General features: G+C 34.3%; 5 protein-coding genes across 13 annotated transcripts; 1 reads left to right on the top strand and 4 right to left on the bottom strand.

Annotated features, from left to right (window-relative positions):
- Positions 1–4,493: 4,493 nt before the first annotated feature.
- On the bottom strand, positions 4,494–7,579 carry LOC143181053 (dnaJ homolog subfamily C member 2). Of its 2 annotated transcripts, none has more exons than XM_076381243.1 (5): positions 7,443–7,579; positions 6,785–7,054; positions 6,283–6,667; positions 5,108–6,209; positions 4,494–5,032 (listed from the first exon to the last, which is right to left on the bottom strand). In XM_076381243.1, exons 1-5 carry the CDS (start codon positions 7,495–7,497, stop codon positions 4,982–4,984), a joined length of 1,863 nt encoding a protein of 620 aa, XP_076237358.1. In that variant the 5' UTR covers positions 7,498–7,579; the 3' UTR covers positions 4,494–4,981. The 2 variants fall into 2 exon arrangements, with proteins under 2 accessions (XP_076237358.1, XP_076237359.1); XM_076381244.1 differs by having other exon boundaries at positions 7,227–7,544.
- Positions 7,580–8,726: 1,147 nt separating this feature from the next.
- On the bottom strand, positions 8,727–10,328 carry Alg-2 (Apoptosis-linked gene-2). Of its 2 annotated transcripts, none has more exons than XM_076380814.1 (4): positions 10,100–10,328; positions 9,644–9,750; positions 9,142–9,449; positions 8,727–9,060 (listed from the first exon to the last, which is right to left on the bottom strand). In XM_076380814.1, exons 1-4 carry the CDS (start codon positions 10,153–10,155, stop codon positions 8,959–8,961), a joined length of 573 nt encoding a protein of 190 aa, XP_076236929.1. In that variant the 5' UTR covers positions 10,156–10,328; the 3' UTR covers positions 8,727–8,958. The 2 variants fall into 2 exon arrangements, with proteins under 2 accessions (XP_076236929.1, XP_076236930.1); XM_076380815.1 differs by having other exon boundaries at positions 9,142–9,410; positions 10,100–10,327.
- A 548-nt stretch (positions 10,329–10,876) lies between these two features.
- On the bottom strand, positions 10,877–12,373 carry Wol (Dolichyl-phosphate beta-glucosyltransferase wollknaeuel). Its single transcript, XM_076380813.1, has 5 exons — positions 12,208–12,373; positions 11,851–12,025; positions 11,590–11,786; positions 11,402–11,510; positions 10,877–11,326 (listed from the first exon to the last, which is right to left on the bottom strand). The coding sequence occupies exons 1-5, from the start codon at positions 12,268–12,270 to the stop codon at positions 10,884–10,886; spliced, it is 987 nt and encodes a 328-aa protein (XP_076236928.1). The 5' UTR covers positions 12,271–12,373; the 3' UTR covers positions 10,877–10,883.
- Positions 12,374–12,777: 404 nt separating this feature from the next.
- LOC143180441 (cytochrome c oxidase subunit 6B2) lies at positions 12,778–13,420 on the top strand. The gene is made up of 2 exons (XM_076380171.1): positions 12,778–12,970; positions 13,106–13,420. The coding sequence occupies exons 1-2, from the start codon at positions 12,810–12,812 to the stop codon at positions 13,338–13,340; spliced, it is 396 nt and encodes a 131-aa protein (XP_076236286.1). The 5' UTR covers positions 12,778–12,809; the 3' UTR covers positions 13,341–13,420.
- Positions 13,411–21,092, bottom strand: LOC143180440 (uncharacterized). Of its 7 annotated transcripts, none has more exons than XR_013002131.1 (8): positions 20,539–21,092; positions 16,517–20,253; positions 15,333–16,447; positions 14,985–15,263; positions 14,300–14,896; positions 14,028–14,170; positions 13,787–13,865; positions 13,411–13,723 (listed from the first exon to the last, which is right to left on the bottom strand). XR_013002131.1 is itself a non-coding variant. In XM_076380168.1 (8 exons), exons 1-7 carry the CDS (start codon positions 20,805–20,807, stop codon positions 14,068–14,070), a joined length of 6,039 nt encoding a protein of 2,012 aa, XP_076236283.1. In that variant the 5' UTR covers positions 20,808–21,092; the 3' UTR covers positions 13,411–13,865; positions 14,033–14,067. The 7 variants fall into 7 exon arrangements, 5 of the variants coding, with proteins under 5 accessions (XP_076236283.1, XP_076236282.1, XP_076236281.1 ...); XR_013002130.1 differs by having other exon boundaries at positions 14,033–14,170; XM_076380168.1 differs by having other exon boundaries at positions 13,411–13,865; positions 14,033–14,170; positions 20,539–20,715; positions 20,777–21,092.
- Between the last annotated feature and the right edge of the window lie 70 nt (positions 21,093–21,162).

Raw genomic sequence — 21,162 nt, 5'->3', positions numbered from 1 at the left:
GTGTTGAATGTATACGCTACGATACTTGTAACGGATATTATAGATATTATTACTATTATTCGTATGTAATTGTACATATACGTTGCGCGAGGATGAACGGCCGATAAGAGCGCAGAGACTACGAGATTCGTTTCTATAGTCTAGGTTGAGTCTACGCACGATCGGCCAGCTGAGCACGCGACGCGTTTTCTTTTTGGCTGCGATTGACGCGATCGTCGGACGATCTACCGTAATGATCGAACGGCACTTATAGAGATACGTGTATATTCCTACGGATCCACCTAAATGAGAATTTATTCATCGGGTACACTCGTTCGTGCTCGACGTCACGTTTCGGCCACTGTACGCGATCTGACAAACAGAAAACGAGAGGGAACTATTAGCACATTCAGAGTCCCATGACCCATATGGGGGTCAGGACAATTTCAACAATGATTTCTGATCCTGTCTAGATCTTGGGAATGGTGTATTGTCTTCTATTAATCATTTTTTCAAACTTGTATCGATTTTTTAAATCTAGAGGTGAACCTTGTGGTGACCATTACCCTGTTGGTGGACTGTGAACGTGTTGAACCGCGTAATATTTCCTTTACGCTCAAATCGATTGTAAAGTCGCTGAATGTATTTTACCCAACTGACTGTATAATCCATTCCACCTTAAAAGAGATATTACATTAACGAATAATCTCGTTTTCCGTGTGGAAGATCCAGTATCGTTACTCCATCGACTCTCGTTAGTCTAACTTTGGAAGCGTTTACCACTCGCGCGAATCGTTCACCGACACTGATCTTTTCTATTGAACGCTCTGACGATTTTACTCACCCAATTACCCTCTCCCCTTTTAGACTCGATTTTTACAAATTGCGCCCCGGAACGAAATTTCGACACGTATATATATATTCTTATAGTTGCAAGAGGAGCGCGCGTGTGTATGCGAGACATGAGCGCGTATGCGAGAAAACTGAATTAGCGTGAAAGGGAGAGAAAGAGAGGAAGAGCACGCGTCTACCCGAAGATTTTCCTACGCAATTCTCGACTAAAGAAATCGATCACGGGAGTGGCAGTCGTTCCCTTCCACGCACAAACTTTGTCCGCAAAACGAATGAAACCTGGTGTACGAACCTTTTCTTCACAGGCGTCGCGCAATCTTCGATTTCTTCGTCTGATCGCGTTGCGACCTCGCGATAACGCGATACCTTGGTCATTTTCGAGTACAATCGTAAAGCAGTGACTGCAAGAAGGAGAAACCAAGAACGTCCAGCAGCGACTCCGAGTTACTTCGTTCCGCGTATTGAAATCGCGCGCGAGTGACTTCGAATTGGCTTCCATGTTGATTTAACGTGTGACTCGTACAGAGTGGTAGGAAAAACCGATTCGAAGGTGATCATCGGTCGATCGACTTTGGCTGTTCTTTATTTCGGAGTTTTTCGAGACGCGAGTGACGGGTTTGCGAACGTTTGATGGGAAACACGTTGCGGAAGTAATCGAACGAAGCATTCGTCGCGAAATCTCTCTCGTGTACCTTGAAACGACGTCGACAATAATTTTCATCGAGAATATTTTCAGAACCACGTTCCCCGGAGCTCCTCCCTCGTCGCGTTTTTTCGATTATCGAGCTGTCTTATTTCCCCTTCTCGCAAACGTGTTAGTCTTTCTATGGTCCCCCTCTTGCGTTTCTTGTCGACCTCGGTGGATCCCAACACGTTACCACAAACCTTATCCTATGCAAATTGCTGATCAAAAATCTGGCGTCAGCTATTACTATAGAGTCACAAATTTCTCGTCGGTGTTACACCGAAACGATCTTCGTCAATTTTCTTCCAGATACAAGAATTAAGTGACGCCTGATTTTTGAGCGGTAATTGCATTCTTTTAGGGTATAAGGATGCGCTTCCCTATTAAAAGACTTAAACGAAGGTAGAACTACAAAGGTATTCGATTAAATTATGTGAATGAATTAAGGAAATGTTTACTTCTGTTGTGAAAGTAAACAAAGTGGCATGTTTTGCGTAATAATCGAATGCCTTTGTGTTTAGTAAAGAAGTAAGCGAACAAATCAACATTTACGTCCTTGAATGTTTGGTTGAAGTCACAATTGCAAAGTGGTGCGTGTGGTGTGTGTGAGAACCAGGCGAAAAGAGACCCGAAACTAAATTCACCAGTGAGCGATGCTCAATCGTCGACAGACGAGTCGCGATCTGATATTTCGTACAATCGTCCTGACGATGCTACTTGTATACACTGTACTCAACCTTTCGTATTCATTTTTATTCCAACGTCTTTCTAATGATTACGTGTTTGTCTATAGCGGTCTTTTTATACTATTGCGAAGCGACGTTTACACCGAATATCGTAGGATATACATAGAAGGAACAATTGATACCTTTTAAAATCGTAACAATTCCAAACGCACTGCGTTTTCGCGTCTCTTAAGTGTTTAATTGTAGACGTGTTTAGAGAGACCAACATTTTCTATGCTGTGAGACTGACAACTATCGGAAACGTGACAGTTCTCTGATGAGCGATCGCTAAAATACTAAAATTACATTGACGATTCGTAATTGGAGATCGGTGGATCGTAATGTGAGGACACATGTGGTGCTGGAAGCGATGTTTTAATGGAAATCAGACACCTAAATGGATTCATATGATTACTCCATTTCGTTACGCACAGAATGAGTTAACTCCTTGAAACTGTACTTGTGGTTTCGTTTAATTAGCGACTCAATACATTTCGCTCATTTGCTGCATCAATGATATATTTAAAAGATTAGCTCTTTTTGAGTTATGAATATAAAAAAAAAACAGATTTTGCATTAAATGGCGACACTATGTCATTTCCCTAAAAATCATGGTTTTTGGAGTTATGTCATTGCTGCAACAGAGGGGCAATTTATTCAGTATGGAATGGGCAAAGTAAATCGACATGAAAAAAAATAAATAATGTACAAGATTTTATGCACAACTCGTGAGAATATTTGTGTCAAGAACACTGACCTCCAACTTATCGAAAATTTTATAAACGTCATCTACCACCGATCTCGAAGCACAGCTTAGACTCTCACACACACTACTCGCACCGCTTGCTTTTATCGCAACATTCTATTATTGCTACCGTTGAACGATATTCGCGCGAATGGAACCCTTGTTTGTACGAGAACGCTGACAAAAAAGTCTCCTACCAACGCTACTACAAAGACGAAGAGTGGCGCATTCATTTTCCATTTCTTTTTCCTTATCTTCGTTATCAGATAAGTTTGTTACCGTCGCGCGAATGAATGTAGAAGGAACGTAACTAAGTAGCTCGAAGAACAATCGAATTTCAACAATTACGCTCGAAGATGCGCGTTTGTAAATGTTTTCAAATGTCGGGGAACATGCTCCGGTTGCAGGACCAGTCAGTGCGCTGTGTATCTCGTCGAAGAAGAAAGAAACGAGTACCGCTGCGCACGTTCACGATTCTCGTTAGTGCGTTAGAAATTTTACAGTTTAGAAATGCCCCCGATGCACAACCAACAGACACGCACACGATATATACTGCCGTTTTCTTTCTTTTTTTTCGATTTCTACTCCCCTTGCTTCATTCATTCCCAAAAACTTTTCTTTCTTGTTCAACTCCGCGTATTTTCGAAACCAATTCTCTTCAAAATGAATGCTTCATACAGAAAAAACTTTCGTATCCACAAGTTCCAATTTCATTTTCATTTTTTGAAATGGCTTTTTACTTTCTACTTTGGGGCACCTTGTATTCGTGAGAAGAAATATGTTTAACGCATGCAGAAAGTTGGTAAATGTGTTGGATCTAGAGTGAGACGTGGAACAAAGGTGACTCCGTATTTGTATTTCTTACAGCAAAGGAATTGCCGAAAGACACGACCAAATAAGTCGAGATTCTGAAACTGACTCGCAACCACTTTCTTTCCTTCTTTTTTTGTCATTCGCGATTGTAAAAGTCGATCGATCGATTAATATTACCTGATGATTCACAGTTAAAAATAAAATTGTATGTGATAGCTCTTACAAGAAACACAAAAGCCAATGAAAATGTTTGGCCGGTGAGAACAAAACGGAGGCTGACCGATCGATCGATCGACGCATCAAAGGAAGATATATCGTTAAATCTACGTTCCCGGATAACTACTTGCTTTCGTTTATTCGAACAGGTCGATCACTTTTTGTTCGACGTATTTTTCACGTCCATCAAAAACCAGGAACATAAAACGACATTTTGGTAAAGCGAAATGTTTAGCGCAGAAACGTTCAAATGTTCTATACGCGCGAATGTGCATGCGGTTCTGAGTTTGTATATGAACGAGGCTGGCGCGAGCGACGAAGGAACTGCATGGACGGATCTGCTAAATAGAAATGAAACAAAAAAAAAATCTAACACGAAAAATTGTTGTTGTTAATGTTGTCAAAAATGTGTCAAATTAAAATATAAGGATTTCAAACATTTCACGATTCTGATTTCATGGTATTCTCAAAATGACACGCCATTTTGAAATATCGTTCTTTATTTATAAAGTAGATAGTACGTGTACGTTTTGTTCTCGACTGCATTTCCTGTGATGACGTATTTTACATTACTTACATGAAGTATCTTAATCGTTCGACCGCTAAAGGAATCCGTGAAAAAAAAGATTTATTCCCGTAAATGTTAACTTGAGCCTCTAGAAAAGATGACTCCTCCATCATGATTAACGATTGCCACGAATGCATATATAGTCACTAGGGTGCTGCAATTTTTTTCGCGCATAAACAGCAGAAAATTCCTAGAGAACTTTTATGAACTGTGCACGTACAAGCTAAAGCAAGGCACAGATATGTACAATAGCTGGTGTTTCCGATGAAAGCTAAAGTTCGAGTTAACTTCGTCTTTCAAACTGAATGAATGTTCTCCTACCCGAAATGATTCACAAGATCGTCTGAATCCGAGCTTAATAACTTAGAAAAAATCTTCGAGTTAAGAACAGACAAATATTATTTCATCACTTGCGCTGCCTTCTTCGCCTTGACCAGTTCAACCAGCTCCTACAACGCAATCATATCCATGACATTTCTAGAGAAAAACACATACTTTACAGTACTTGTTCTTTTTAAACATACCTTATACCTCCTCATGCACTCTTTTTTCGTTCTAGTTGGTATGCACGCTGCAATTTGGTCCCACCTATCGGGCACGGTTGTGGGATAAGTTTTTAAGGCTTGCTCCAACAGCTTCTGCTCCGCTGGGGTCCACGGCTGTGGTTCTTTTTTAGCATCTTTTTGTTCAGCAACACCGTTCGATATAGGATGATCTAAACGCTCCGTAACCGCTGGCATTCGATCCTCGACCGATTCCTTGGTTTTCTTTTCCGCGACGAAGTTATCGAATGCTTTCTTGTTCGCTTGTTCCTTTAAAGTAGATTTGCTGAAGTCTGTGGACTGTAAATCCTTAGCTTTGGCAAGAACCTCTTTTGCGTCGCGTATCACACCTGCGGAAGAACTACTATGTTGGTTAATAAAATTGGCAACTATTTCCCATCGTTGATTCGTCCCAGCTGGAAACAAATTTACGGCCTTTATTAAAAGCTGTAGATCGTTCTCGCTCCACGGAGCTGCACTGGATTTCACTTGTTTTTCTGGCGTATTTCGAGAATCACTTGGAAGAACACCGGCCCTACGTTCTGCTTCGATCTTCTTTTCGGTTTCTTCCACGAGATTGAGAAACGCGGGTCTGCCTTCTGTCTGCAATTTTTTCAAAGCCTCTTCCAGTTGAATTAATTTGAAAAGTTCACAAATCTTTTCTACACTTTCCATATGCCTAATATTTTCTGCCGCATTTTCCGCGAAATAATTATTTGCTTTACAGAAATCTCTTAGAGCTTTCCTTTCCTTGCGAAGCGCCTTTTTCTGTGCCTCTCTTTCTTGTTTCAAAGCATCTAGTTTTGCTTTCTCTTCATTCTCACGTTTTTCCTTTTCTAGCCTTTCCTTTTCGGCTGCATCTCTTGCTATTCTCTCCTCCTCTTGCTGCCTCGCTTTCGCCGCTTCCTGCTTTGCTTTCTTTACCGCTGTTTTCTTGTCTTTATCCTCCTGTTGGAACTTCTTTATCCTAGGATCTATATTATAGGCCATATCAACCAAAGAACGTATGCGTGCCATTTCTTCTTTCTTTCGCTTTGCTCGCGTAGCTTTGTTCTTCTTCTCGATCCATTTACGCATATCCCGACTAGATAAACAATTCTAATTAGTTCTGACAAGTATAAGAATCATATTATTGAAATTTATTTTTATATACTTACTCTTGACCACTTTCTTTGTCCTCCTCGTCCAAGTAAGAGTATTCGCGCCATGAATCAAACTCATACCAAAATGAATAAAACTTTTCCACTTTGTCCCTGGGGGTATCTGGTCCGCCTAAGCGCGGCACTGGCTGTTTTAGAGACCATCTAGCATTCTCTTTGAACGCCTTTCCCATTACTGTGTAAAAGTCATTTTTACAGTCTTTTTCATCAGGTAAATCGTCGTTGAAATAAGGGTCCACGCTGTCGTAACTTCGTCTTTTGGTTGAACTACCCAGAGTTTCCCAGGCACGTGTAATGCAAGTGAAATAGTCATCATCTGGCCGGATCTCCTCACCTAGTGCCTTACGTTTATCCGGATGATGCTTGAGGATTTTCTGCTTATCTGTAAGTCACATAACAAATACTCCTCAACGGCGTTAATCAGAGCTTCAAGCAAGACAGTGAACGAGATAACACCTACATTCCTTTACAGAGTATACTTTGAACTTTCTTTACGTACAAGCCCTTTTTATAATATCTTCGGTCGCTCTGTGCCTGAGTTTTTTCAATCCCAATACAGCATAATGATCTTGATCTTTCCACTCCTTAGGATCCAATGACCTAAGGTACTCCAAGTCATCTTCGAACTGATAGTTAGAAAGATCTTCCTCATCCGATGACTCTGATATCCTGGCACCCATGAGACTGCGATGAAACTGAGCTGTCCATGCTTGTGCCGTTGAATATAGAACAAGGGGGCCAGCTATACATGATTCTGCCTTGGAAGAGACTGTAAAATATGTTTTATGTGTTTTTCAATCTTTTTCATTCATATTTTATTTAAATTTTATGAAATATCATATTGTATGTGTACAAAACTGTATGTGAATATGAAACGAACTATAGCTTTTGACCGCGTGGTATATATTAGAATAGCGAAATATTCATAATTTTAAGGTCACCTTTATAATTTCCGAATAACATTCCCACCTAAAATAGTCTTTATTAACAGGTTTTATGGATGTAAAAATTTATACACAGTATTAATGTTGGATTTAAATAGAGTAAATTGTTTTTACGGAGTTTCTTTATTGAAAAACGCTCATTACGCTCAGAGACATCTAACCTCTAGTGGCCGGTGTCACCTGTAAAACTTTAACAGGAATTCAAGAACTTGCCTGATATCGTGCTAAAAGTTGTACAAGCCTCGTTACTTGTACCGTCCGTCATCATTCACTGTCCAAAAGTTGTTAATCCCACAAAGAAACTGCTAGAAACGTTGCACCGAAAACATAAGCGAATAATACTATCGTGGTAAAAACATCTCAATTGAAAACGACATACACATATATATGTGTGTAACAAATGTGCATCTGTGTGTCAAAGTGTAGAATGATTTAACTATACAAACTAAAAGCATTGTTCAGAATTTCATGTCTGTATGTAATCCTATGAATCTATTTTTTTATTTATAATGTAATTGTAATCCCTAAAACGATTTATGTGATTCAAATATATTAGATAATGTATCTGTTTTTTAAATTTTATTATTCGCGTTTTTTATCAATTCTAATTTAATTTTAATTAGTCATTGATAAGGTATGTCATAGATTTACCCTTCAATACATTTTTTGTACCAAACTGCCTAGCCCTCTTTACATCACTCATAACACTATCGGTTCAATTTAAAATAAGATTGCAACTCTTTTATGACATGTTTTATACTCGTGATTACAATTTAATAAAAAAGTATTCTTTATTTCTAAACATCTTTATCATAAATATTACGTGGAAGTAGTGCGAGTGATTTGTTGTATTGTTTTTTCTAATTTGATAAACAAGATGATTGCGTTTGTGATCGCGTTCTTGGTATGTATTGCTTTATTCCGGTAGTAAAAAACTAGATGTAGGATAGCCATATTTTAGGAAGGAATGAATGCATGTATATTAATTTAAAATATATATTTTTTTTATCACCAATTTAATAGCAATAGTAAAATATAGAAATAGATTGTTTACATAAGTAAAGTAATATGCACACGCTCATATTTGAAGTTAGCACAGTCAGGCTAATTTAAAAGTTTAGATTCCTTGATTCACCTTATAAGCTATGGAATATCATTTTTTGAGTAATGTATTGTGGTAAAAGGAATACTTAACTAAATAGGATATCACTTTTAACATTCTTGTAATTGACTTCTGTTTTTTATTATACAAAGTATTCAATATTCTGAACTTAATAATATAATGTATACTATATAGAAAAGTGTTTTGTTTATAAAAATTTAAGATAGGTGCAATCATATATTTTTTTTCAATTTAAGCATTTCATACTGTCCATAGTATTTTTTAGTTAAATATTTCTTTAATAGTTTGCTTAATAAATAATTAAGCAACATGCAATAGGTTTGTTTTTTTTAACAATGAACAAGTACAAGGACTAAATAGACATACTATTCATGCCCAAGCTTAATCATTTATATCTATTTCCTTAGGAATGTGGTTTAGATATTCATTACAACATTTAAATATATAAACAAGTTATACATTATAAGATCTCAGATTTAGAGTGAAAATTTTTGGAAATATTTTGAAATTCCCAGTTTTGGCATCAAAGATTGATATACTGTTTATGCTACAAATAATGTGGCTTCAGAATAGGCAAGAGCAGTTCTAACAAAATATTGGTGTATCTTATATTTTAAGGTTGAATACCATACCCAAGAATTGTTCATAATGTATTGTAATTACACCATCCAAATCTGTGTCTAATTGCCTAAAAGCAGCCGTTAGAGTCTGAAAAAGGTGCAAGTTTTTATTAAATAATATACACAATATAATTTTGACTATATTGTGTATGTATGGATTTATGCTTACATATAATACCACACAGCATTGGATAAAATCATCAAAATATATAGTTCCACGGCCAGCCCGATCATATTTACGTATTAAAGTATCTATAATTTGATCTGATAGTCTGTATCCAAAATTTATAAGTGCAGTCTTCAACTCGTTTCGATCAATATTTCCACTGTTGTCTCGATCAAAAGATCGGAAGCAGTTCTGCCAATCAGTTACATATTTCCACAAAGCTCCAAACTCTTCAAAACTAACTGTTCCTGTCTGATTTTTATCAAACATACCTGGAGAAGCAGGATTATTTTTGTCAATGTCAAACATACCTGCATGAATCAAATGAAGTAAAAATGTATTAATAATTATGAAGGACCATGCAAATTTATTTGGACATTATGTGCAGATATATCTACAATTTTCTATTACTAAATGCATTACTACTAATTTTTGTAACATCAGTGCCAAAAAAATTATTCTAATTTACATGGTCATTTAAAATTACTAACAGTAAAATATTTACCAATCATTAATCGAACAGTTTCTGGATTAAATGGTGTCCAAGTTCCATTTGATAAAGCTTGTTGCAATTCATCTGCAGTAATTGCACCAGATCTGTCTTTATCCACTCTAACAAATAATAGAGAAGAAACATCATTAACAAAAAAATTTAATTAATACATATATATGTACCCTTTATTAATTTTAACCATAATTATTTGTCATACAGTTTTTTAAACGGTTAACAAACAATCAAATAGCTTCAGTACTAATAACTGTATCAAAACTCATATCATTCACGATAAAAAAATGTGCAAAAATGACGTGTAATTAACGGTAACCTCCACGAGCGAATAATTTATCATTTCAATAAAACCATTGATGAAACATTACGCAATTCACATAGAATGACATTTTATATTAATACACGATAAATTATTTAAATTAATGATTGTTATTGAGATAATTTTTGAATTACCTTTGAAAAACATCCCAGAGGAATTCCCGACTGGGCATAGGCGACACAAAAGCCATTTTTGAACTGAGATTTAGCGGTACAAAATACACAAATATTAACGATTATCTTTATTGATAATATTACTAAACGTTTCTTCACAGTTATTGATAAGAAAGAACAAAACCGCTATGAAATCGTATGCAAAAAAATTCACAAGATTGCAATCTACGTCATGAGACACGTCTTCGTTCGTTCGTTCCGACACTATGACGGCTATGAATGACGTGTTACTGTGTTACTAAATAACTGTAGACATATATATTACGTCAAGTTATCATATAGCAGTTCTTGATTGTAGCAAAATTCTTTCAAAGTCGGATTCCATATTATGATGAATACAGTAATTTATATATAGATATATAAAATGAATAAACAAGATTTTTTTTATGCGTAAAATATTTAACAACGATGTTTATTACAAATTGACGTCTGGTACGCATACAAGAATGAATACAAAGAAAAGGTAATATACCTCGCAAAACTCGGTTAGAGTAACCAGAGATGTATAAACAATAGTTATGAAAAATTGTACACATGACATTCCCATTCCTTGAATGTATGATTAGCACACACAGTAAAAAGTGTCACCATTTTTTATAAGTTTTCCTTACAAAGGAAAAATGTTTCATAATTATCACATTAAACATGATATTTAACAAGATTTATAAATTTTTGGAGGTTTAAATACTATATAAAGATATTTGTTAAAATAAATTTAATGATTTCAATTTCGCGGATACTTATATTACGCCTGTTTCCATTGCTTTATTCTCCATGCGCCGATTTTATATTTATACCAAATAAAAAATACGTCTTTAAGCATCTGTAGCCAACTCCAGAAGGGTACTATTTTGGAGCCTTCTATTTCAGTCCAGTTTACAGGAATTTCAGTAATAGGAATGTTTAGAGTTTGTGCAATGTATAACATTTCTACATCAAATGCCCAACGTTCAACATGTAGGGCTTGGAATATAAGTCTGGCCGACGCTCGCGTTAGAAGTTTGAAACCACATTGTGTGTCCTTGATACCTCTTACTCCCCAGAACCATACTAAGAGATGAAATCCATTCATTAACAATAATCGGAAAATAGTTCTCTTAGCTGTTTTTTCTTCCTCTAGATGAGCTCTAGAGCCACATACTACTGCATAAGATGAACTGAGTTTGTCTGGATTATTCTTGTAGTCAACTAAAAAGTAAAATCTTGGTGTTTAAGCAGGCCTTGCATTACACATTTTGAATAATAATTTAAATGATCATTTACATCCTAAAGTAGATCTCAAACTAGCATCCAACTCCTCTAAATCCCTAAACTTAGTAGCACCATCTGCATCAGCAAATAGTATTGCACTGCCTCTAGCACTTAGTATACCCTTAAATGAGAGTGATTGTATCATGAAATAGTAATACTGATTTAAATAGAATACTGCAAATTTATTTTTTAATACTGACTAGTCTTACTGCACCACCTTTTCCTCTATTTTCAACGAGATTCAGTACTCTAATATTTTCATTTTTTAATGCATATTTGTGGGCAATGTCTATAGTCTTATCTGTACTTCCATCGCTAACTACAATTACTTCATAAGTCCATCCATGCTTTGAATATTCTTCCAAGTATTCCAAACATTCATCTAACATAAGTGGTACTGTAAAGTAAAAATATGATTATTATTATCGATTGACAATTATTATTGGTACTGTAATATTTACATCTTTGTTCTTCATTGTATGCAGGCACTATAACGCTTAAATTTACACTCCAGTCATCATATAAAGATGGAAAACTTTCATGAGATTTAGTCTTTGGATTGTAAAAATATTTTTCTTTGTCATCTCTCCATATCTTAGGATATGGTTGAGTAATGACACGCATTACTATGGAAAACTGAAAGCATATAGTGTTAAATGATTTAATATTAAATATAATAGGCATGTAATAGTTTTTGTAAATTAGGTACTATTTTTAATAATATTTTATTCAAATCAATGTGTTACAGTTAGTATAAAATTGCCACGTTTATACAAATTTGAAAGATACACAAATAGTGATATAACCAAAAAACATACCGTAATTACACATATTATCGCAAACAAGATAGCGTAAAGCAGTAAATAGCCCAATGGTATCATCTTAATATTTAATAATTCTAAATATCAATAAAATATACTTTATAAAAGACGCCAAACGACGTATACTCTTTCATAGTTCCTTTTCGTAAGTCAACACTTCTGCTACTTGGGATTCATTATTCATTTGCACATGTGAATTTTGCAGTTGGCTACACTAAATGCAAAGTAAACATTTTATCTTCTATTTTATTGGTGAAAAACTCCTAATTTTTGAACTCAGTAATAATTATAAAACTAAACTCCGTAATATTCAAATTAAAATAATATAAATTTTGTTTTCCATTTATTTTCTAAATTTATTACATATATTTATTACACATTTTTAATGATAACAGAGGGCGTCAAGTTTGCACATATATTCAAAAAAAGTTGTTTAAAATTTGAACGCTCGAAGTATCATAAAATAGCTTTTATTAGCAGTCACGTCTGTATCAATATTTCGAAATTATATTTTTGTGTAGGGAAACTAAAATTTAAATTGAAGTTTTTATTCTACTGATAAGAATAAACTACATGTCTCAAACGAAAAGGGAGTTAATATGAGTCATACTACGAATGATAACGATACACGCAAAGAAGGCACAATTTCAAATACTAGCCGGAAGAAAAAAATAACGATAGAAGTAGACGAAGACGATCCATGTCTTAAACAAGAGGAGGAAAGAAAAGAAAAAGCTCGCTTTCCTGGTAAAGATCCAAGGCAAGTCTGTCTCTCAGCACGCAAATTACTTTCATATTACATGATGGTCGTCATAAACATACATAGTTACACCATTGATTTATTATTAATTTTCTTTATTCTTTCCGAACTAAATAAACTGCTATCGTTATTTAGGTTTCAACAACAAAATCAGACGTTACGTTGTTGGGTAATGTATACCGATTTCTATCGTTGTGAACGTATTTTAGGAGAGGGAACAGATGCATGCACTTGGTTTAAAGATGTCTATAATGTCATGTGTCCAAAATTCTGGATCGAAGAATGGGAGAAGCTTAGAGTTGAAGGGAAATTGCCTTGGCATAAGTATAAGACGCAAGGAGATTTTCCTGGCGATAAATACGGTGTTTAGACGAGTTACCAAAATGTTATTTACAGTTATGGGATAGGTTCTTAGTTTTAAGAAATGAATAAAACCACAATTAGAAAAAAATATCAACTTTTTATTATACAGGTACAAGACTTGTATGAGGTAACTTATATAGAAGTAGGAAATGAATATTTGTTGCAATGTCCGATGTTGGCCTGTTGTACGGCTGTCTTCAACAATCGGTCAACAATCTCTTCTTTTTTTATTTTTGTTTTTTACATTAACCACACTAGTTACTTGTAATTTATATGACACTTTTTACATATTTAAAAAATAAACACTTGCAGCAAATCTTCTTTAAACTTTCGATAGAAGCTTGAAATAGCACGGTATTAAAAATTTTGTTTTGCTTAAAATTTAAGACCCTTACATAATAAAATGGTTATTTTAATTTGTGCACAAACTCCTGCCATGTGAAGAGAACTTACCATCTTCAGGTGTGACTTCTATGTTGTTAAACGGGATTACTCCTTCCATTCTCCGATATTGCTCCAGCAGAAAAGGTACCTGCAATCGCAAGAGCGACGATGTTTAGTTACAACCGAAAAGGTATAAATCTTCCAAAAATGAAAAAGATGATAGAGAAATACGATCAGGTTCAATTAACATCTTGATTAGATTTTTAGTTTGTAATGTCCTCTGAATCATATGATTAAAGATTAAAACCACCTTACGTATAACTTAACAATGCCACTTTAGTAGCTAATTGCTACTTTTCTTGTCTCTCTTTTTGATGAATAAATTGACAATCTCCATCGTTACAAGTTCCCATCAGCTCGTATGGGCAAAGAACACCGTTGGGATTCGCGTTCCTGGTTAAGATTGATGAAAAACACAAAAAGATGCTCAAAATTTTTGTACCATTAAAAAATGAATAGTTTTACGTTAATTAGAATAATTGCAAATAAATAGTCTTGAAATATTTCGAAAACAAAACCCACCTTGGTATTTTAAAGTGTATTAATATAGATTCGTATGGTCGAACTGTTCTTTTTTTCTGTTGGACGTTCTCAATGCTAGACTCCGAAGTTGTTCTATGCCTTGCTGTTTTATTTTCTGATAAGACTTCCTGGTTTGAGTCTTCGGAATTCTTTGAAACAGGTGTAGCCTCGGGAGTACTACTTAAATCTAGTTGTTCTACAGATACTTCTTTTTCAGTGTTGCTTTCTTCAAGTATAGTTTCTTCACCAATATTAGGAGGTAAATTATTTGGTGTACTGTGTTTGTCTTGCTCGTTTCTGTCACTTAAATCTACTGTAGCTATTTCTGTTGATGCACTGTTTTCAGCTGTGTTTGTTTGTGTCGAACATTGATGTTCATTTATGTTCGTTGTATTAACATTATTTACATTACTTTCTCCTAACAATAAGTCTTCACTTTGCGAAAGTTCCAGACACGTGGTACTAGTTTCTAATTTTGTCGTATCGCATGTTTCGGGAATGTCAATAGACGGTACTTTCTTTCGAGAAAGTTGCCGTGTATGATTAGCTACTTCTTTCAGTCTGTTGTCTAGAAGTTGCGCTCCAGCTTCAGGTATTCTGAAACATGTCAATAAAAATAATAGTTTTTATGAGAATTTTATGATTATTCACAATTACACAAATTGTATTTTTTTGTATACTGTACTTGTATTCTTTTCCTATAATTTTACTTCCCAAAGTTGTACAAATTGCTGCAAGTTTAAAGCATTCTTGCCGGTCTACGTTAATTTTCCCGTGTGCTGCTACTACTTTGGGGCCTATACTATTAATACGATCGCGCTGTAGCTGCAATCTTTCTTCGGCAATTTTGAGTTGCTCTCTAAGTTTTTTCACTTCTGCAACTAAATTTGTTTGAAGATCCCGTTCCATATGCCACTGCCGAAGATTACCTGACATTTCCGCTAATTCATCCAAAATAGTATACCTGCATCATAAATAAATAAGTAAATCATATTAATTCACATATTCAGGCCACTGCAAAATGTATAATTACCGTTTTAAAACCAATTTTTGTTCTGTCTCTATTAAATGTTTTTCTTGTTCCTGTCGCGGAAGATTTGTAAGAGCATTTAGCTCCGTCTTAACATCTCTTCTTATTGCTTCCCAATTTTTCTCTATACTTCCTTTACCATCCACCGATAGCCTACTGTTATTTAAGAAACTACTATCACTCTTAGTTGCTGCACTCACATTTAATGATGACTGATTATCTTCCTCGCATTGTGATAATCGAATCGTCGATTCAGATGTATCAAGACTTCTTTCTGTATTTTCTCTTGTTAAAATAACAGTTGATGCATCTGAATCTATAACATCATTGTTGTCAGACTGACTACTAGTACTAATTATTTCTTTTTCTACAGATTGTACAAATTGATTTATAACATGATCATGTGCATCTTTATTAGCAGTATCTTTATTTTCAGAAATATTTTCATTTCGAGTAATTACTGTTTTGTTATTTAAGGTCACTTTGTCATTAATCGTTACTACTCGTTCGTTTGTATCATTTTTTACTTGAATTTGTACGTATTTTCGATTAACTTCGTCCGTGGATAATATTTTCAAACTAGGTGGGACTTTACTTTTTGTTAAAATATCATTTGTAGGTGATTGAAAAACTTGACGCGGCGTAGTAGACTGCAAAGGATTCCCAATAGTTTTGTTTCCACCATTGTTAACAGTATTTTCATTCGTTATACATATATTAAGATTTGTCATTGTCCTTGATGTTAGCTTTGGTTGGTTTGAACTTGTGCTTCCTTGTTTATCAACGCTATATGTTTTAGTAGTATCCAAATGAACATTATTTGTTTGCAAAATAGGCGCAATTTTTATTGACTCTAAAGTTTTAGAACGATTTTCTTTATTAATTTGTTGTGCTCGTGTATCTTGACTTGTTCCAGTTATAACTTGATTTTCTTTTGAAGGGGGTTCTTTATTTGAACTCTTGGATGACGAGGCTGTCGACGATATTTCCGCAGTTTTACTCTTCACTAAATTATTATTTTCTACGGTCCTATGTAATTTTAGTTTTTCGCGTTCTATAATCTGTTGTTTTAACCGACGATATTCTTCTTGTTGAGATGCAGGTAGATGACGTACAGCCTAAAAAAGAAATATTGAAGTATTTAAATTTCTTATGGAAATCAAAAGATTTAAATATAGAATTCTTACCAAAGGTGTGTGAAGATTAGATGAATTTGAATTTTCTGATCTTGCTGTTAACACTGTATCTTTTTTAGGTGTTATTGATACTGAAGTTGGTCTTGCAGCTGCCATAGATTCTTGTTTTTTTCGCACAGCTCGTAAAAATTGATCCAAATTTTTCTCAAATTCACTTCTAGAATTTGTTACTGGTTGATGTTTATCTGTTGTAAGAGAATTTGCTAAGGAAGCAGTTTGTTTTCTTTGCTGTTCAGATTCAGAATCACTTTCTGTGTCAGATTCTAAATTTATTACAATTCTTTGTGTATCAGATAATGATATCTTAGTGTTTGCTGTCCATTTGTTGTCAAGAAGTAGTTTAGAAGCACTTTTACTTTCTCCTACTTTCTGTTTGTTATAGAGAGCAGCTTTCTGTAAATTTAATTTCTTTTGCATCATTGTATTTTGATATTTCTTTGCGTTATTTACCACTTTTGTACTTGCAGGAATTGCAATTCTTTTCACTAGCTTCTTCTGTAGATTCTTATTCACAGGGACTGATCTTTTCCTCCCAGAAGTTACAGAAATTGACGCTTTAATAGTATCAAAAGGTACATTACCTTGTGTAATTGTATTACTTACTCTGTCTTCAGGATTAAGTTGATTTTTATCATTTTCAGTCACACAGTTTGCATGTACTGTTGGAGGAACTGTTGTACTATTAATGTTTGTTGTACTAACTGTATTAACCACTGATGTTACAACTTTTGATGTAATTTGATTTGCAGTTATTAGATTATTAGTATTTGATGCTGTAGAAACACTTGTGGCTGCAGATGAATTTGAAGTACTGTTAGTACTCTTTGTTCGTTTTGGTAAAGAAGCTAATAGAATTGCTCTTAATGCCTCCTCATCTTCATCTAGACTTTGTCTTCTATCATTTGTATTGTTATCTTCTTTTAATACATCATTGGATGAAGTGGTTTTATCCTTTCTCTGGTCTGTATTTTTTTCAGAAGAAATTTGATCTTTTTGATTACTTTTGTTAGATCTTGTTTTTTTAGATTCTTTATGATCTTGTGTATCATTTCTGTGAACAAGTTCAGTTACTTTATTTACATCTTCACTTATATTGTCTTTATTGGAATCTGTTGCAGTGTGTTCTTTTGCAACTGCATCAGTACTTTTTCTCTTTAATCCCTTTTTCATAAATTTTTTCTTCTTTTGAGTTGGGTTTACATTATCACAAGTTTTATCTGAACTTTCTGTGTTTATAATTTTATCATTTTGTACCAAAATTACATTGTCATTACTTTCTACTGGCGAGGTATTTTCATTTGTAAGTATTTCATTAGTTGAATCTTCATGTAAAGAATCATGGAATACAGTAGGTACTGCTAAAACAGAATGAGATTTTTGTTGAAAAGACATTAACTTTATTGGTTTGAAAGAAGTATTTGCTTTTGTACTACTATCATCAACAATGTCAACTGGCTGCATTTCTGCACTTTTAAATGTTGGTTCTGGTTGTGTTGTAGTCTTTCTTACTGGCAAGGGTTGTTGCAATTGTTTGTTTGTTTTTAAAATTGGTGCAGGAACAAGAGTTCTATTGATCAGTGTTGGTATTTTATTTACATCTTTGGTAACATCTGGTATTCCTTTCATATAAAGAGGTTCTGATATTGCTTCTGTAGCATTATCTGTTAATTTGCTTGGAATGGACTCTGTTTTTATATTTTTGAGAGTATCAACTAATGGATTTGCATCTGCATCTATCTCTGGAAGATCATCAATAGTTATCATTGAACTACTAGATGATACTGATTCTCTAATAGAGGTGGTAGCAGAACCAACAGCTGGAACCATAGAAAGTGTTTCTAGTTTGTCTGAATTTTCATCTTCTTTTGCACTATTTACTTGTGTTGTGGTTTGTGTTTGTTGAGTTAGTGGTATATCATTACATTGTTCATTATTTTCTTGTGTATTGAAGTTGCAAGATCCCACAGATACTAAGGGAGAATTTGAGGTATTGATTGGACCAAGACTCTGGGGAAGTGCATGTGATAGATCAGGATCATATATAGGAGTATCAGTAGGAGAATAAGGCATTTCTTGACTTGAATTGATATCTGTTATGTTAGAAGTGTTATTATTTTTAAGAATGTTGGGCATATTTTCATACTGATAAGAGTTTACATTAGAATTATGTACTTTTATAAACTCTGGTCTAGGAATTTTTGTTGGATCTGTTGACGTATATTGTATATTTGCATTAGTTGCATAGAGTGTACTTTGAGGTGCACAATATACAATATTTGGTAAATAACTTTGATTCTCAATAATTTTTCCTTGATAAGATTTCTGATCATCTTGACTAGATATCATAGATGTATTAAAACTTGGGCTATTGTTTGTTTCATTAACACTGATAAATGACACATCAGATGGTTGCATGCATAACAACTCTGTATCCATAGGTATATCGGCAGTAATTTTGTCTGTTGGAGAATATGGTAATTTCTCCTTCTCTCTTTCAACATCAGTATCTAATTCCATGTCTTCTGTATGATTATTTTCACTCATAGGAAGAGGTGTATGAGGTGGTGATGCAAAACTCAATAATTCCTCTCCAGGTATAGGAATGCTATCTAAAAAGCTCTGAGTGAATGGGCTTTCACTTCGAGATGTAGTAGACTTTTTATATTTTCCTGTTTTCAAACTTTTTTGAACTCTATTTTGGTGCTTTTTTAATACTGCAGAACGAAGTGCAATCATTCTCAATTCTAAATCCTCTTCATCTTGATCATCATCTATAGGTGCATTTAGTTTCTTATCAGTGTCAGTCTTTGGTTGATCATTTTGTTTAGTTGATTTCTTTTGTTTTGTTTCAAGTGCTTTCTGTCTTAATAAGGCTAAGTCTTCATCGTCATCTGCATCATTCGGTTCTTTTTTATTTATTTGTGTAATGGATTTTTCTTTAGAAACATTTGTTGTTTCATTATTATTATCACAAACTTTTTTCATCATGTTTGTTAATTTTTCTTTTAATGAAGAGGCATGCTCTTTATTTTTATTCAGTGTTTCTTCCAATGAGTGAGTTCCTATGGAATCTAAATGCCTAACTTTTTTAAGTAATTTATGCGTATCAACATAATTGTGAGATGATACTGCTTCAACATGTGATGTTTTTCGGGGCATTGATTTTCCTGGTGATCGATAGGGTGATCGTTTAGGAGATTTAACTCTTCTTGGGGATCTTCTTATCATTGGTGATCTAGCACGAATAAGTGGAGATTTTGATCTTCTAAAAGGAGAATGTGGTCTTGCAAGAGATCTGTGTTTTCTGGGAGGTGATCTTAAAGCTGCTCTTGATCTATTACTTCTGTGAACAGGACTAATTTCTCTATGATGTGTTCTTGAAGTGCTTTTTGCATTATCATGTTTTAATGGTACAAGAGATTCTGGCACAGCCACATCTATAGTAGATGTAGAAACCAAATCATCCATTACTAACAAAGATGCATGAGTTCTTTTTCTTTTCTTCTTCTTCTTCACTTTAGTTTTTGCTGAAGAACGTATTATAATTTGTTTAGAATTGTCTGCAAGACCAACAATTTCCATATCACTGTCGCTTGAAATAGGTACAAGATCATCATTTTTTTCTTGAAGAGTAGAAGTTGTATGTTTTGTTCCATTACATCCTGATTCTTTGATCTGATGACGGTTTTCTTTTCCCTGGACTGCATCTTGTAGAATAAGGTCAACTTCTACTTGATTAGAACATGATACGTCGAAGATGATAATATTATACATTGAGAAACATAATCTTTATATTTTATTGTACAATAAAAAATAAAAAATATATAATCAATATAAATAAAAACCAGTACTTTGCATACTACAATTTAATGTAATGAAAATAAAATATTTGAAAAACATAAGATTTACTAAAAGCCTAATACACTACATTAAGATCTTAGCATGAATACATTTTATGTATATCATTTTAATTATAGCACTTAAAGGAAAGAAAAACTTATTATTTAATTTACCTCTTCTATTAGAGCCTTTAGAATGATAGGGCTTGACAGAAGTACACCATGCAGCATTGTGTTGAGTTGATAAACAATTCGAACATTGAGCAGTCCTAATTCCATATCCGCAATTTAAATGTCCTTCGTCGGAAGAACTCACATCTTCCAAGGATATCTCACCTTCCTCTTTTTCGTCTAACACCCCGATTGTTTCAGTACACCCACTTGACAAATCGCTAGCCATTCTTAAACTTACCCTCGACCCGTAAACAACTAATCGCGTTCATTCGTAATAGTCAAATAGAAATATCAGAACGCAGCTAATATTCTATCATCAAGACTTGAGTTAATTACGCTTTAACAGTTACAGTAATTTCCTTCACTGATCCAAACCTCTAGCATGCACACATATCACCTCAACGAACTTTAAAAATCTTCTTATCCACGTGATCATACGATAATTTAAAGGTTTAATATCATACAGATCTTGTTTTCGATACAAAATATAATCTAATTATCCGCCACGAGGTCTACTATTATTGCAAGTTTCTTTCCACGACCAAATGCACGTAGTATCTTCGTTGATCTCCGCCATGCTAAGTTGTTCCCAACATATGATATCATCTAGTGTATTTTCTCATA

Source organism: Calliopsis andreniformis, chromosome 6 (genome assembly GCF_051401765.1).
Source record: "Calliopsis andreniformis isolate RMS-2024a chromosome 6, iyCalAndr_principal, whole genome shotgun sequence".
NCBI classification, from domain to species: Eukaryota; Metazoa; Arthropoda; class Insecta; order Hymenoptera; family Andrenidae; genus Calliopsis; species Calliopsis andreniformis.
The sequence above is the reverse complement of the archived record's forward strand: the minus strand, read 5'-3'. Positions and strand labels throughout refer to the sequence as shown.